General features: G+C 42.8%; 2 protein-coding genes across 5 annotated transcripts; both read left to right on the top strand.

Moving 5' to 3' along the window:
* The first annotated feature begins 251 nt into the window (after positions 1-251).
* Positions 252-3,118, top strand: LOC108149512 (UV radiation resistance-associated gene protein). Of its 2 annotated transcripts, none has more exons than XM_017277140.2 (5): positions 252-776; positions 837-1,701; positions 1,767-2,089; positions 2,155-2,565; positions 2,741-3,118. In XM_017277140.2, exons 1-5 carry the CDS (start codon positions 403-405, stop codon positions 2,853-2,855), a joined length of 2,088 nt encoding a protein of 695 aa, XP_017132629.1. In that variant the 5' UTR covers positions 252-402; the 3' UTR covers positions 2,856-3,118. The 2 variants fall into 2 exon arrangements, with proteins under 2 accessions (XP_017132629.1, XP_017132628.1); XM_017277139.2 differs by having other exon boundaries at positions 254-776; positions 834-1,701.
* A 335-nt stretch (positions 3,119-3,453) lies between these two features.
* Positions 3,454-15,349, top strand: LOC108149413 (probable phospholipid-transporting ATPase IIB). Of its 3 annotated transcripts, none has more exons than XM_017276969.2 (6): positions 3,454-4,731; positions 11,232-12,069; positions 12,169-12,946; positions 13,009-14,353; positions 14,473-14,546; positions 14,613-15,349. In XM_017276969.2, the coding sequence occupies exons 1-6, from the start codon at positions 4,148-4,150 to the stop codon at positions 14,744-14,746; spliced, it is 3,753 nt and encodes a 1,250-aa protein (XP_017132458.1). In that variant the 5' UTR covers positions 3,454-4,147; the 3' UTR covers positions 14,747-15,349. The 3 variants fall into 3 exon arrangements, with proteins under 3 accessions (XP_017132458.1, XP_017132461.1, XP_017132460.1); XM_017276972.2 differs by lacking the exon at positions 3,454-4,731 and adding an exon at positions 9,193-9,272; XM_017276971.2 differs by lacking the exon at positions 3,454-4,731 and adding an exon at positions 9,829-10,192.
* Positions 15,350-17,124: the final 1,775 nt, after the last annotated feature.

Below are 17,124 nucleotides of genomic sequence, written 5' to 3'. Positions count from 1 at the left end.
AGATTTAATGTATATATTTCAGTTTAAAAGATCTTCAAACGTTTGTAATCAACTCGTTACAGCACTATAGCTCCCATAGGCCCTAAAGTATAGTTTCAGGTTGACCGAAATCTGACTAAACGGCTGACTAACCTAAGCTAACAAAAGTTTCATTGATAAAATAGTTAAATTTAGCTAGAAAATAGCACGCACTTCAATCAACACTCGACTTGCCACCTCTATTGACGGTTTTTAGCGTTTTCCAACACCACTTTCTGCATTAGAAAACAGCTGTTCGGGCGAATAGTTTTTTTTTGTGAGAAGTTCTTAAGGAAAAACTTCAACAAACGTAGTGTTAGTGTACCATGAACTGAGCTGCGGGCTCCGCGTAATCCGTACGCCCCCCCGGCACCGCGAACCGAGATGAATCTGCGGCCGCGCTGCCGAAAGTGGCTGCCACTGGCCACCCAGCAGCTTCGACTGCGGAACCTGGCGCGAATTCAGGGATTCAATATTGTGTCCGGGCCGCAGGAACGTTCGTTGGAGCAGGTGGAACCGGACGATGTGCTCCTCTACTACACTCTGCACACGGACAAGGACAGCGAGGCATTCTACACCAGCGAAAAGCTGCCACTGCGGCACCAGCAGCAAAAGTGGGCGGAGATCTGTGCGGATGACGAGGCCTGGCGGAAAACCAATGCGCAGTGTGTGTGCGTCAAGGTCTGGAAGCATTTTTCGGCAGAGAGGAGAGATGGCCAACCGGCTGAGACTGACCACAGGACTAAAGAGATGTGCGGGTATCTACAAAGCCTGACTTACAACCTAAACCTCCCTAATACTTCGCCTGTTTGCAGAAGGTCCCAACTAACGCCCAGCAGGCTGCCACGCCCACCCGAGCTGCTCTTCAGCTGGGGCGTTTACTTCTCCGGCCTCATACCCCTGTCACCCCTCACCCTGGCTCAGTGTGGCCCAAACTGTCTGGTTTTCCAGTTAAATGGCGAGCAGTTTGCCTCGCCGTCGATGATAAGCGAACAGGGTTTGCAGTCGCAGCTGCATTTGCACTATCAAAACTATGCGGCTGATGAGGAGCGGGAGGAGCCGCAGGATGAGGGCATCAACTCCCCGGCCGTCAGTCGCAGTTCCAGTCCCGTGCTGCGGATGAGCACCATGCGTTATGCCCAGCTAAAGTGCCAACAGCAGGAGATCCGGCGCAGCATCAACCTGGAGAAACTGCTTATGCTACAACGTCTGCAGCGTTTGCAGCAGCAGAAACAACGTCAGATGACAGAAATCTGCAGGGAAATCGCCCGTCTTAGTGTGCACTGTGTGACTAAAAACGAACTGCGCCTGAAGCCCCGCACCACATCTCTTTCGGGGGACCACTCCGCCCACCATCACCATTCCATGGGTCGCGCCCTGAGCGTGCTGCTTGCCGAGCAGCAGCAGATCGCGCCCCTCACGCTTTACAAGGCCCAGCAGCTGACCAGAAGGATCGAAGCGCTAAGCAGCCAGAAACGACTGCTACAAGCGGAACGGGAGACGTTTCGCCAGCGCAACGAGCGGGCGCGTCAACGTCTGGAAGAGATGCGGGAACAACGCGAGGCCCTACAGCACCAGCTTCATTTTCAGCTACATAGCCTGGAGTCCGAGCGCCTGGAACTGCGCTCCTTGGCACCCCAACATATTGCACAGCGAGATCAAAGACGACAGATAGTTCGGCAGGTGAGGGAAAGAACGTCAACGCTTAACAAGTATAAATAATAACTACCAATAACTACTTTATAAAGGTGGAGCGACGAATGTCCACTCTGGTTCTGGAGCTACAGGAGATCTACAACATCAAGAACGTGGGCGGACAGCAGTTCAGCATCTGCGGCATCGCCTTCCCCCACATGGAACAATATACAAGCGAGTCCCGCCAGGCGGCCAACGCACAGCTGCTGGAAAACGTCTCGCCGCTGGCGGTGAGTGCGGCCCTAGGCTACGTGGCCCATTTGGTGCAGATGCTAGCCATCATCATGGATCGGCCGCTGAGGAACCGAATTGTATACGAGCCATCGCGGGCAAGGATTGTGGACGATATCAAGGAGCTGACCTACACCACCAGGGAGTAAGTGCAGCCATTTTCATGAACCTCCTAAATGAATTCTCTAAAACATATGAATCTCATTACAGGTTTCCCCTGTACACGCGCTCCATTTTGCCGTCGCAGCAGACCAAGTATGCCATTTATCTGCTGCGCCAGAACGTTTCCCAGCTGTGTTTCGACATCACCGGTCACTGCGATCTGCGCAATACCTTTGGCAATCTACTGGAGTTGTTCAGTACTCTTCGCTACATCGAACGAACGCAGAGGGATGAGAGCGACGAACGGGAAGGGGATAAAGTGGATGCTGGTGGTGGAGGAGCACGCCTGGCCAACGGCCTGACTGCACCGCACCTCTCGCAGTCGCATTCGTCGGTGGACATAAACCACGTGCCACTGCCGACCAGCGCCAATGCGGTCAAGGATGCGCTGCTCCAGCAGCTGCTGCCTCCGGGCGTGAGTCAAGCCCTGGCCATCGAGGGCTATGCGTCAACCCAACGGTAATATAGTTGTTATTATCATAAATATATATAGTTGTTGAAATGACTTAATTTATGAATCATTAGCTCAATTTTTTCTTATGTATAAATTGCATCAGGCAACGAAAAATTTTATATTCTTAAACTGGGAAATTTTAAAAAAAAAACTTTAAATTAACTATTTAATATCTTGCAGCATTTGTCGTTCGGTGGGCTCCTATTCGGACGGTGAGGACGAATTTCGGCCCCGGCTGGAGCACAATTATTCCAATTCGGACTCCAACATAACGCTGCAGACGGAGCGTAGCTGAGCTAGTGCAGCTTATCCAAATATCTAATATCCAAGAAATCAGCAGCCTGCTCTGGCGGCTGTCATTGTGGATTGGTCCCGTATTAGTTGGAAATAATTTGTATACTTTTAAATTATGAAAGTCAACGGTAAGGTCAAACTTCAAACGCGTCCACTGCGGGCATATTATTTTTAGTTGTTTAAGATCTCTGTGTAAATTCCCGTTCATTGTTTGTTTGCTATTGTAAGCTACGAATAAACAATTAATATTTTATATACGTAAAATTACCAATTACTTTTCTTTCTAAGATTTATTAATTAACTACATTAATAGTTTTAGTTGTTTATACAACATATGAACGTTCGAATGTGCCGCCAATTAGTGTTGAAAAGTTTGTAAAGCAATTGTTGCTTCATTACATAGGTGGTAATTTTTTTAATTGAATAATTCAGAAGTTGTACAGTGTCTTGTTATAACCTTTTTTATTTTTATGGTGTTATAGTATGAATTAGAGAGATTTTATTTATATCCAAAATCATAATTCAAACAGCCACGACTTGGCCAGTGTTGCACACCGCTGTGTTCCGTTAACAGTACCCTGTAAAGCCAGCTGATTATCGTTTGGCCAAAATTATTTCGCTGGCAACTTTCGTCCGGGATTTGGAAGTTTTTCGGGCGTCATCCTGGCTAATAATAAATAAAAAATGTGCTGGCAGAGGCCGAAAGCGGGGCCAGAAGTAGTGCAATAATCGTTTTGATGAGTGACAACGCGAAAAGCTTAAAATTCGAGTGGCTGATGAGGTGTGAGAGTGTGTGTGTGCTTGGCCCGGGCCTTGGCCTTATATTTATCGAATTCGTATCAATTAAAACGTTTAGCAATAAAAAGCACTTGGTGACGATTGAGTAGCCGGCAACTGTATTCGACTGATAAGCGGACTGACTGTTGGAATTCCACTACGGGGAATGCCTGTGATTTATGCCTTTATATTGTTTACCCTACCTGTTTAGAGCTCAAACAAAAAACTCAGGTGTGATAAGGTGATTTTTACACCATAATTGCTCAATGGAAACGTGGCAATAGAGTTGAAAAAACGTACTCAGCATTTACTTTTATTTTGGGTAATAAGAAGTAAATATTAGTGTGAAGATAAGTGCATTTCTAATTAAGTGTGAAATAAGTTCAATTCAGGCGCCAAAAGTCAACATCTGCCTACGCTCTCTTAGTTTGACTTAAGCTATCCGCTCTCTTAAACGCTCTCTTAACCTGACTTAAACTTAAGCTAACTACGCTTGCACTCTCTTTGCTCCGAGAAATGGCTGAGAACAATGTGCCGCTACGCGATTTCGACGAAGAGAGCGAAACAGACTCTGAGACGGAATTGCTCATACGCCGCGATGTCCCCAGCGTTAACAAAAACAACAGCAGTCACAGGGGCAGGCGGCGCAAAAGCTCAACGGGCTACAGCGGCGTCGACGCCGACGCCGGCATCGGCGCTGGCAGCTTTCTGGGCAATCTCTTCGGAGGCAACACTTTTGGCTCTGCCGCCGGCCAGATACGTTATAGAAATGAGCGGAGTCGCGAGCGCGCCAAAAACTCAAACGGCAGCTATAGCAGCATTTCGAAACTGGCGCAATTAACGCACACGTCAGCGGGCGTCGCGGGGGCCGGGACGGGAGCGGTCGGTGGGAGTGGCAGCGGTGGCAGTAATGGAATAACCACTGCAGAAAGTGCAGCTGCTGCGGCAGCTGCCGCCGCTTCTGGGGATCTCGGCAATGGCGGGACGCACAGCACGGTCGTCGATCCGGAAAACGGCTCCTCCACGGTTTTCTACCAGCACAATCGGCGGAAGAGCAAGAGCCGCAGCATTGGCAACGTCTGCAAGTTGTGCCTCTGCAGGTGAGTCCATTTTCGGAGCGATCCGTTACCCTCCGCCAACGCTGCGTATGCGCAACATTTCCATTTCACTACTGCAACAGTGGATGCGGGAGTTATGGGAAAGTAAATAACAAAACAACAGCTGTTCACTAGCCAACAAAACATTGCTAAAAATTTAGCCTTACACAGAGAAAACTAGCAAAAGTTGGAGGTATGAACTAAACCATATATTATTTAACCTTTTATTTTCCTGACCTACTAGCCCTGTCTTTTTTTGTAATACCTTAATTTTAAACACAGCTGTACACACATACAAATAGTTTTCATAATAATTCTATAAATAATTTTTAAATATTAAATATTTGCCAAAGAAATGGAGAGAAACATTGACCTCTGCCAGCCATTCTATCACATTCACATTTCAACAGAATTATAGCGAACAAGTTGTTGTTTCGCTTTTGGCACTTGGAATTTGTTTATTATTTTTTGGCCTGAGCAAAATCTTTTTGAGGCGCATATACATAATTGGTAGAGGTTTCTACGACGGAGTGAGCCAAATTTTGTTGTGTTGCAATTTTATGTTACTTTTAAATAGGATCTTTTACGAAACACATTTCCAAGAAAATGATTCTATTGAAGATGTATGGGCCACACATGACAAACACAATGAATGCATCTGTATACATATACGACGATTCCGAGATATATTTGTAATTTAGCTAATTAGAGAGGGAAACAGAAGAGAACTTTTGAGAAAGGCCGCACATGCGAGTCATGCGAACAAGCACACACGTCGTCTGTAAGTGGATCGGAGAAAGAAAATTAAAAACATTTCGGTTTCCGCGACGAGCTGCAAATCGATAAACGTGACGAGACCCCCACAGTCGTCTTTCAGGTCTGCGGGGAAGATTTGTACGAATGGAAAAAATAATAACAAAAACACGGCTATAAATAGTGGCCCAAGACAAGCGAGCGAGTCGGGTGACAAGGCAGAAAGCAAACTCAATAGTTGGACCCCCACATTTCTCTTCCAACACCCACTGAGCGTTATGGTGGAACTCTAATTGCCGCAAAACTTTGCCCAAAAACACACAACTCCACCCGTTACTTGTGCATTTTTAATCGATGTTTGCCGTGTGCCTTGAAACCAGATTGGTGGGCGAGAAAAAAAAAAAAAAATTCGGCCCAAGAAGTCACCAAGAAATGCTAAAAATTCCAAAACCAGTTCCCGACGGTAACTCGGCTGGTTTGGCTACACGTTTGTGTTTTCAAGGTTTCTAAAAAATACAAACGAGTTGCACAGAAGAAGTCGCTTTAGGGCTTTTTTTTCGGTCAGACTTCGCTTTTTGTGTCGAAAACTGAAAGTTTCTCTGCTATTTTGGTCGTGGCTTATCAGAATCGAGTGTCGATTGTCTACCAAACACAAACGAACCCACAAACTCCGCAATGCGTCATTAGATCGGCCTGCTGATATGAAGCTTAAACTTAAAAATTACATTTCGCTGAGTTCGGCATTTACTTTTAAATAGAAAAATTCTATAAGTGTTTACAAAATCGTAAAGCATAAAATGGTTTCAAGAGAATTTGCAATTGAGCAAAAAAAACTGTGACAAAGCAAAGCTTTTGAAAAAGACGAAATAGTCTTGTGTATACGGAAATCTTATTCTGACTTTATTGTGGGAAAAGTAAATATTGTTATCTTACTGGTCATGTAACAAATCTACTGTCTAAGTTAATATTGGTGTATGGAAATGAGCTCACAAATAATATAAACTTTGGAGTCTTAAATGTCATAGGTAAAATACTCTACTTAAAAAGCTGTATATTGAACATATATTACGTCTGTTAATTATTATATGCGCTGTGTGCTGCTTACACAAAAGACGGATTTTATTTTCAACATTAAATAATGTTTTTTTCCTAATCCGATGCCCCAATGTCATCTTTTTATTTCCAAGTGTGTATTTTATACTTCACAGACCACTTATCGCCCTCTGACCACAAACATAACTTGAGGTCTTTACAGACTCAGGCTCTCTTCAGTTTTTCGACACCCGGCTTGGGTTTTGTGAAGGTTTTCTTCAACAAGAGTCTTGCCTTCCGTCTGCTTGAAACTTTTCTCTGGTTTTTTGTTTCATTTTCGGCGCTCAACTCCGATTGCCGTTTCGGTTATATGAGGCTCAAAGATTTCGACAGGCCGATTAGAATTGCAAAGTGAGGCGCCATGCGGTACAGTTCGTTGGTGTGATTGTTGCTGCCACAGTGGCCAGTGGCTTGGAACCAACTCGGCGTTTATACTTCCCTATTTCCCCTCAAAACGATGTTAGCGGTCCTGGGTTTGTGAACTCGATTATTTTCCATTACTCTACCTAAGTGGAGAGCTACTGATAACGTTCCAGTTTTAGTGTCTTTTATAATAAAAAATATTTAGTTTATTGCTTGCCTTTATGTATAATTAAAATAATTATTTGTTTTTAATATTTTTTTTTATATGTTTAAAAGTAACACAATTAAACTCAAATTCATAAATTCACTGCTTCAAAGTTAAATAAAATATTTGAGTTTTAAACGATCCGAATCAATCATAATTGAGCTGATTGAAATTTCATTAAATATAGCCATTGGCCATTGACAACAGACTTTTCCCGAGCTTTTTTTCCACTTTACCGCATGCAAATTGGATCGCCACGCCCCCGCCCCCTTGGCCCACCCCTGAAACGCCACAAACTGTCAATGGTAACGCCTAATGTTATTATTTTCTAGTCGCCGTTAGCTGTTTATCTAGTTGCTGCTGTTGCGACTAAATGCAAATGGTTGGGAAAAGAAAAAAGAGTGGCGAAGGGAGCTGAGCGGTGAAATGCGACAGCGATTGCCGCCCGCAAGTTGGCCTGGCATTGTTTTCCACCCACCGGCAATGTGGGTTAATAACCAAAAGCCTGAAGGCAGCGCAAGTCACACTATTCATGGCTCACCTCTTTCCATTCCGGTTATCCATGAAAGGGTATATATTGTACACGTGTTCACACTCCCTAAGCAACCATATTTGTCTTTATCCGCAACAAGCATATGTGCATAAAATAAATATAAACATAAACTATTACGCTATTCTGTTATTTTCTATACAAAATTCGACTAAGTTTAGTCATTTATCTGTGACGCTTTTCATTGTATTCAGGTTTTAAATATTTAAATCATATTTTTTACAGCGCATTTAATGACGTAAAAATATCTAATAAATTTCAAGGGGAAACAATTAGTATGCCTCAAAAACAAACTTCTAGCTATAAGCTTCAAAAACAAATTACTTAACGCATGTCTTTGGCATAAAACTCTAAACTAGTTTATTTGAAGTGTGACACACAGTCGTTAAAAGAAATCGGTTGAGGGAGTTTGGAGGAGGTGTAATGAGTAACCGCCATTAGGTGATGCATAAATTAAACAAATCATGTACTCAGTTTTACAATCACTCATTGGAAACAACTATTTTTTGTGAGAAACAATTTTCTCTTTGCCGTTTCAGGCGTATTCTTTGCTCTTTAAGTGCGGTAAACTGTGTTTCCGTCTAACGACTAACACAGTTTTTAACGCGGGGAATAAATTGGTTTTACTTCACTAAAGCCAGTATATTTAAGTTAAATAAGCTGATAAAATTAAGCCCCGTAAAATAGCACATGACTCAGAATCTTGCTTCTGTTATCGAATTTAGTGACGCACAATTTTTGTGTCAATAGATAAAATATTGTAGGTCATGAAACTAATCGAAGCATTAGTGTACACATAAAGGGGTTTCTTTCTAAACAATATTTATGCAATTTGTCACCTATCTATCTCTCCCAAATCAGATCTGTTTCGAAGTACCATTTGCGGAATGGTTTATTATTTTTATATTCTAGGTCAAATGAAAATGATTGATTTTTGTTTGATTTTGTTTTACTGGCGTTAGAAGGAGTATTACTTCCAGTAAAATGTATTAATATTTAGTTACCTGAAATAATCACTTAAATCTGTGTTAATGATTCTGACTGCAATCAATGGGTTTATTAATTTGATTTGAAATTATATCATTTATTTGTCAAAGATTTCTCAAAAACCAAACATAATTGGAAGAAGGTTTTAATGATCGTTCAATAAACCAAAAATTTTTATAAAATTTGAAAATGTGTTATGCAGTAAAAGTGCACACTTCCACAGATCTCAATAGTGACAGCTGTTCAAAGGCTGAATTTAATGGGAAAGGCGGAAAGCAATATTTGCTGTTGGCAGTGCTATGCAATTGAATCTGCTGAGGTCTACAAGTCGTTTTGAAATTTCCAGTTAATTGCTCAGAACGAAACGAATTGCGGCAATTGTTTGTTATGGCGACTGCATTTCAACTCAAACAGAATGCAGGAAGCCTCGGCTGAATCACATTTCGACCGATAAGCGCGATCTGCGAAAGGGAAAAATACATTAAAACGCATCTAGGCGTATTTAACTAGCTTGACACACTTTGGGATTATGGAGAATTCTGAAGGCTTTGACGGTACAATCGCTGACTTTGAAGTGCAACGTGAGTCACTCAGGTGAGCTAATTCTGCTGGCCCTTTTTGTTTTGTCTTTGCCTTTGCAGACAAGTCGTTGAACTTTCGCTTGAGCACTTTTCGGCAACTTTTTCTTATGAGATCATGGCACGAAATCGTCTCGCCAATGAATGTGTGTGCTATATTGACAAAACTTTGAAGCGCGCTCTATTCGCACACGCCTAGCGCAAGCGACCAAGTAGAATGGCCGTAATAAAAAGCTGGAGAAAAACGAGTTTGCTGTTTGCAAACAAATAAGAGGAGCAACGTAGCGCTGATCTAAGCAGCTGAAACGCAGACGCCCGACAAGAGCTTATTTAATTAACATCTGAGTGCTAACGAAAGCGACGAGAAGATTGCGATTGCTCACTGAGCAATAAAGGGGCCATACATTTGAACATCCGCCTGATGGGTCATTTAAATTACGCGCCATCCCGAGCCTTGCCAGATACGAGAAGAATAACCTAGTGGCAGCTCAGGCTAAACATACACATATGGCTGTCTCTTTCCCGCTTATTGATTTCTCTTGGGGGTCCAAAAACAGGGTTGTTAAACGCGTAGACGACGCAGTTTTCATTCGGAATTTTCACATTCGCATTTGTTTTGTGCATAAGAATTTCACCTGATTAATTTTGATTTCGGAGTGCGAGTGAATGCGTGTGCCATGAGCCGCGTTTGTGATTATGTGAGAACCACAGACAGAAAACAGCGAATCGAAATTGACGCTGCACAAGCAGAGAACAAAGGCCGCACTGGCTGCACTAGCAATAGACTACAAAAGTAAATTAGCAAAGCTAAAAGAATCGCAAATCTCGGCTAGCCAAAATGGATGATGCTGCCTCCCAAAACTCGGCTGCAACGCCCATGACGCGAGAGAATATTCCGCTGCTGAATCGCCAGCGAAACCGCTGGTATCTTTTTAGGTATGAATCATCAGAATTGTCCCACTTTTTATGGGGCATTTTCTCTTGTTTTCTTATCAACTTTTTGCAGTGTCAAGCAATTACAGTTAATCGGTTGAGTTGGGGGGCTCTCGCTCTAGCACACGGAAAGCCAGGCTTTTCACCTTCCACTTGCATACTCTCTCCCACTCACACTTACACCCACACACACTCCCACACAGATGCATACACATTCCCTTGATTGTTGTTGTCGTCTGGGATTTTCACTTTTGTTTATTTTTCGAGTTTTTATTATTGATTTTCCACTCAAGGTCGCCTCCTCTTTTTATGGCCTCAGACTTTGTGATTGAAATTTTAATTCGCTTAACGAACCACTTGCTGCCAAATAGGGTTTTCACATCAGAATATGAATGTTATAGGTTCAATAACTATTGAAAGTGCCCTAAAAGGTTTGTGGTTCGTGGGATTTTGTTTAAATATGGAAATCAATAGTTTTTTGCCATATTAATGCACCAATTAAAACAGTTTGGATTCAATGCATGAGTAAACATTACTCATTGCAGTATGTTTTGTAAATCCAGCGAAAACAGGAAATTTCGGCTTATTTTAGAATACTTCATTTGATGAATCAATTTTAATCATTTAATTAAATTTGTAAGTCAAACAATTTTAGATTTGTATTCTATTTTTATGTGTTAATTGTTACTAAACTTAGAATTTGTCTTAGGAAGTTGATTTACCAGATCGGTTAGGGCTTACAAATCCGTACTGTTAAAGTAAAACTTCTTCTTGGCAGACTTTGTAATTTCAACATTTTTGACACCTTTTTTTGTTATGTTTTGAAATGTTACCAAAATTTAATGTGAAACAATAAGCAACTCCGTTTGATTGATGAAATCCCTCAAATAAACCTTAAGCTCGTCCCCACGCCCGTTTTATGATTTTATATTGCAAGCATAAGAGGGTTTTATGGGCGACTGGGGAGATCGGCCGGAAGGATGTTCCTGGCTCACACCCTGACCGAGACCAGCGCGATACTGATCCTCGTCTGTCTTTACAGCTGCTGGCGCAAATGGTTCCGGCCACGCGAACTGAGGGCCCGGACCGTCAATCTGGGCCGGGTCAACACGGAGAAGTTCCCGCCGAACGAGATCCGGAACCAGAAGTACAACTTCATCACCTTCCTGCCGCTGGTGCTGTTCGAGCAGTTTCGCTTCTTCCTCAACCTGTACTTCCTGCTGATGGCGCTGTCGCAGTTCATTCCGGACATCCGGATCGGCTATCCGTACACCTACTGGGGTCCGCTCGGCTTCGTCCTGATGGTCACCATTTGCCGGGAGGCCGTCGACGATCTGCGCCGCCATCAGCGGGATCACGAGGTCAACTCACAGAAGTACAAGCGACTGTCGGCCACCAACGGCAGCGGCTACGAGATGGTGCCCAGCTCCAAGCTGAAGGTCGGTGACATTATAATTGTGGAAAAGAACGAGCGTGTGCCCTCGGATCTGATCCTGCTACGCACCAGCGATCGCAGCGGTTCGGTCTTTGTGCGCACAGATCAACTGGACGGCGAGACGGACTGGAAGCCCCGTCTGGCCGTTCCCTACACCCAAAAGCTCAGTCGCGACTCGGAGCTGCACAGCATCGATGCCAGCTTTTACGTGGAGAAGCCTCAGAACGATATCCACAGCTTTATTGCCACCTTCTGCATGGCGGACGGCAGCGAGGACACCGGCCTCAGTGTGGAGAACACACTGTGGGCCAACACCGTGGTAGCCGCCGGCACAGCCACCGGAATCGTCATCTACACGGGCTGCGAAACGCGCAGTGTGATGAACAACTCACAGCCGAGATCCAAGGTGGGCCTGCTGGACATGGAGATCAACGGATTGACCAAGGTAGCTATCAATTTAATCAGATAAGTGGTCAGATAAGCTAGTAATCTTGAAAATAATGAAGTTGATCTGTATAATCTTATGTCTTATTATCCCCATCAGGTTCTGTTCTGTGCCGTGCTGGGCCTCTCGCTAGTCATGATGATGCTGAAGGGATTCGGTGGCCCCTGGTACCGATACATGTTCCGTTTCGTGCTGCTGTTCTCCTACATCATTCCAATCAGTCTGCGCGTGAACTTGGACATGGGAAAGGCCTTCTACTCGTGGCAAATGCAGAACGACTCCAATATCCAGGGAACTGTGGTGAGATCCACGACCATACCAGAGGAACTGGGCCGGATCTCGTACGTGCTGACGGACAAGACGGGTACTCTCACCCAGAACGAGATGGTCTTCAAGAAGATCCACCTGGGCATAGTATCGCACGATGCGGACACCTTCCATCACATTGGACAGATGATACAGAAGTTGTCGGGCAACATACTACAACAGCAACAGGGCAGCGTGTCCAGCTCGAGCAGCGGCGGGGAATCGAACAAACCGATTATGTTCGCCGGCAACAGGATGCGTCGACCGGAGGGATGGCGTGAGTGGGAGGCGGTGCGGGCACTGGCCCTGTGCCACAATGTTACGCCGGTGAGCGATGACGAGGACAACCGATCCGTGTCCACGTCATCGACTGTCACCGGAGGTAACAACTCGCCCACCAAATCTGTGATAAACATCGAGGCACCTGGCAGCACGGACACCGAGCATCAGTATCAGGCTGCATCTCCAGATGAGATAGCTCTGGTCAAGTGGACCGAGCAGGTGGGCCTAACCCTGATTGCCAGAGATCTCAACACGATGACGTTGCAGGTGAAGACCCCCAGCGATGACAGTGAGTTACCCTACAAAATGCTCTTAAACTGTGACTAATTACAATTTTTCTGTCCTTTCCAGATGACATTCTGCTGCATTACCAGATTCTGCAGCTATTTCCCTTCACCAGTGAGAGCAAGCGCATGGGTATTATAGTACGCGAGAGCAAAACGGGCCAGATAACGTTTTACCTGAAGGGTGCCGATGTGGTTATGTCCAGCATCGTGCAGTACAACGACTGGCTGAGCGAGGAGTCGGGCAACATGGCGCGGGAAGGTCTTCGCACGCTTGTGGTGGCCAAGAAGGTGCTCACCGAGGAACAGTATTCCGACTTTGAGACGCGCTACAATGCGGCTCGGCTGAGCATTACCGATCGCGTCGCCAAGGTGGCGGCAGTCACGGAATCCCTGGAGCGTGAGCTGGAACTGCTCTGTCTAACTGGCGTGGAGGATCGCCTGCAGGAGAACGTGCGTCCCACGCTGGAGCTGCTGCGCAATGCTGGCGTCCGCGTTTGGATGCTAACGGGCGACAAGCTGGAGACTGCGTGCTGTATTGCCAAGTCATCGCAGCTGATTGGCCGCAATCAGGGGCTTCACGTTCTGCGCTCCGTGAAGACGCGTACGGATGCCCACCAGGAGCTGAACAGTTTCCGGCGCAAGCAAGGGCATGCCTTGGTCATTTCGGGCGAATCCCTGGAGGTCTGCCTGCAGTATTACAGACCAGAGTTCCTGGAGCTGGCCACGGCCTCGCCGGCCGTCGTCTGCTGCCGCTGCTCGCCCACGCAGAAGGCCCAGGTGGTGGCCCTCATCCAGAAGCACACAGGCAAGCGAACCTGCGCCGTGGGAGATGGTGGCAACGATGTCAGCATGATTCAGCAGGCGGACGCCGGAGTTGGAATTGAGGGACGCGAGGGAAGACAGGCCTCGCTGGCCGGCGACTTTAGCATTCCGCAGTTCTCGCACATCGCCAAGTTGCTGCTCATCCACGGCCGGCGCAGCTACAAACGTTCGGCGGCCCTCTCACAGTTCGTCATTCACCGCGGTCTCATCATAACCACCTTGCAGGCGGTCTTCTCGGCGGTTTTCTACCTCAGCTCGGTGGCCTTGTACCAGGGCTTTCTCATGGTCGGATATTCGACACTGTACACCATGTTCCCGGTGTTCTCATTGGTGCTTGACCAGGACATCACATCCGAGACGGCCGTCACGTACCCGGAGCTTTACAAGGATCTGTCGAAAGGACGCAGTCTCAGTTACAAGACCTTCTTTATATGGGTACTGATCAGCATATACCAAGGTGGCGTCATTATGTACGGAGCTTTGATCCTCTTTGTGGACGAGTTTATCCACATTGTGGCGATCAGTTTCTCGGCTTTGATCATGACTGAGCTTATAATGGTGGCTCTCACTGTGCGCACTTGGCATAGGTAAGTCTTGGGCACTTTTTCTACTTTAAACTTTATATCGATGTTCACTTAAAAATGCCTTTTTAAAACATCGGTTGTTTTGCTTATCTTATTACCTTTACAATTAAATATCTTTGCAGGTTAATGGTGCTTGCGGAACTATTCAGTTTAGCGCTCTATCTCATTTCGTTGGCCGTGTTACATGAGTATTTCGGTAAGTTCGCTTTAAACTCAATAATTTAAGACGAATTTTATATAATTTGAACTCTGTTCTTTGTAGACTGGGAATTTATTTGGTCGTACGATTTTCTATGGAAGGTTTCCCTCATCACCCTGGTCTCCTGCTTACCATTGTACATAATCAAGTTCTTGCGTAAAAAATGTTCGCCGCCCTCGTACTTGAAGCTCTCTTAGATGGTGGCTTTGCAGAAAATTAACAAATTAATTCCTTCAGACATTATAGTTTTCAATGCGTTCTGTTCACAATTTAAACTTCCTTTATTATTAAGCACTTGATGCGTTGTTTTTTTTTTTAACTGAGCAGCCATCCCACAACTGTCCCTCGTTTTGCCAATACCCGCACTTACCCCAAATATACGTGATATCAGGTTAAACTCCCCATCCTCGACACTACACTTTAGCTTGATGATATTTTTTGCTTAATTTGTAAAATTACACAAAAAAAAGAGACAAAGTGATTCGATTATTGTAATTTAAATGAAACCGATTCTTATTTGTAAACTCGAGGCGTAACTGTTTCAATATATTTCAGTTTTGTATACCTGAATGTATTTGATTAATATTTAAGTCGCAGAAAACCAAATTATGTTACTAATTATTTAATGATAAAATAAATTAATAATAAATGTATCTATGACTAAAAAATAAATCAATTACAATGGTATAAAAAAGATGGAAAAGAAAAAATAGATTTTGTATAAGGATTTAGAAATCGCATTGAATTGTGAAATAAAAAATATAAATAAATTAACATATATAAAGTAATGTAAAAAAAAACTGTGATTTTTTATGCGGGAAAATAAATTGAATCTAGGTAAGATCAAATTTTTTGACAAAAAGTTTTCTAGTTGCAAATCTCTAAAAAAAAATTAAAAAGGTTAAAAATTTAGGTTAAACCACTTAACGATGATCATTTTTGTATTGTACATTTTTTATTTACCATTTTGCTTGACATTTTGTTTCTGTTTATTACTAATTCACAATTCTTTGCTTGAAATACATAATAATTTTAATAATATATTATATTATGCATGTACGCACATACAAACATACTTGCGTACGTAAGTTAATGAATTTTGTGTTGTCTTTTTTTATTGGTAATATAATAGTTTAGCTTTTGCTATGCTTTTAAAATGCATGACATCCATTAGCGTTTACACTTTCATGGTTTTTCTAACAATTTATTATTTTGTATTTTCGTTTCTTACTTGGTTTTGTTTGTTGTTTATTGAAATCTGGTTTCGTTACTTTGTTTTTTAATTGCTTAGCAAAACTTCGACTCATTATAGTTTGAAATGATGAAGCATTGTTTTTCGATTTTGCTTAAATGCGCAGAAATACTTTTGAAGTAAACAATTTGCTTGTTATTTTTATTTGTTCAAATTTCTCAACATTGAAATTTTATTTCTTCATCAACACATGCAGTTTTTTAAGGTTTTACTTTTGGTGTGCTTTGTTAATAACATTTTGATTTCCATTGTATACTCGCTTTAATTTGCCTTTGCTAATACTGAATTCTGTTGAGCCATCTATATTCTTTCTGTTGAGCCAACTGCGTGCTAAGAACTCATTCGAGCAATATTCCTCAACTTTTATGTCGGTGTATAAAAGTTCCATCCATTTGGGTTTCTTAAAGCTTTTCCATTTCCTCATTTGTTCAATCAACAATTTCAACACTAATTCTCAACTTGGTTACAGAGAGCTGAGCTACTTTGTAGGGGTATGGGCGATGTATATATTTGGGATAAATATTTTTTGTAGACATATGCATGTGTGTTGACATCGGGTTTCGTAATCGTTCACTTCTAATTTACTAAAAATCTACAAAATATAATATTTGAATTCTTTTTCTCTGCTAAATATATTCTGCATATACGTACTTTATAATGATTGTTTAACATTTATACATATCTTTTAATGCAAGTTTTAATTTCATACTTTGTTCTTATGTGTGGTTCTTGATGAGGTCAACTTTGATTTGTTTTATTTGAAACTTTCGGTTTTGATCTATTTGAATATCTTTATTTTAATAATGATCTTGTCTAATTGTTGATATGTGTTTACTGTTTTATGTTGTGGCTAATATGATGGTTTTTCTTTTTGATTTATATTTTTACAGTTCCGAAAAGGTTGAACTTTAACCGCGTTCTTTAATGTGTTATTTTCGGTTTTATTTTGTTTTCGATTTTTCTTCGTGTTAATAATATTCAGTCTATATAAACATTCATTTATACATTTATACTAAATTTTTGGAAAACAAAACGGGAGAAACGTGCGAAACTGACACAAAACTGATGCACAAATTCAGTTCCTCAACCAAAACTGGTAAAATTTCTCTAAAAAGAAATTGGATTCAAATAATGTGGAAATAAGAATACTCGAAGACCTGCGGATGATCTGTTTCATAAAGGAGGAGGTGTTTAATTTATGTAAATCTATCAAAAATTAATGCTTGGTTACTTTACCTTGCTATGCTTTACATGTATACTGTATTATGTAAGTATAGTTAGCGCATGCTATTTGCTTTGCATTTGTTTCTGTATATTTAGTTA

The sequence above is a fragment of the Drosophila elegans genome, unplaced genomic scaffold (genome assembly GCF_018152505.1).
Source record: "Drosophila elegans isolate 14027-0461.03 unplaced genomic scaffold, ASM1815250v1 contig_814, whole genome shotgun sequence".
Classification (NCBI taxonomy): domain Eukaryota; kingdom Metazoa; phylum Arthropoda; class Insecta; order Diptera; family Drosophilidae; genus Drosophila; species Drosophila elegans.
The sequence above is the reverse complement of the archived record's forward strand: the minus strand, read 5'-3'. Positions and strand labels throughout refer to the sequence as shown.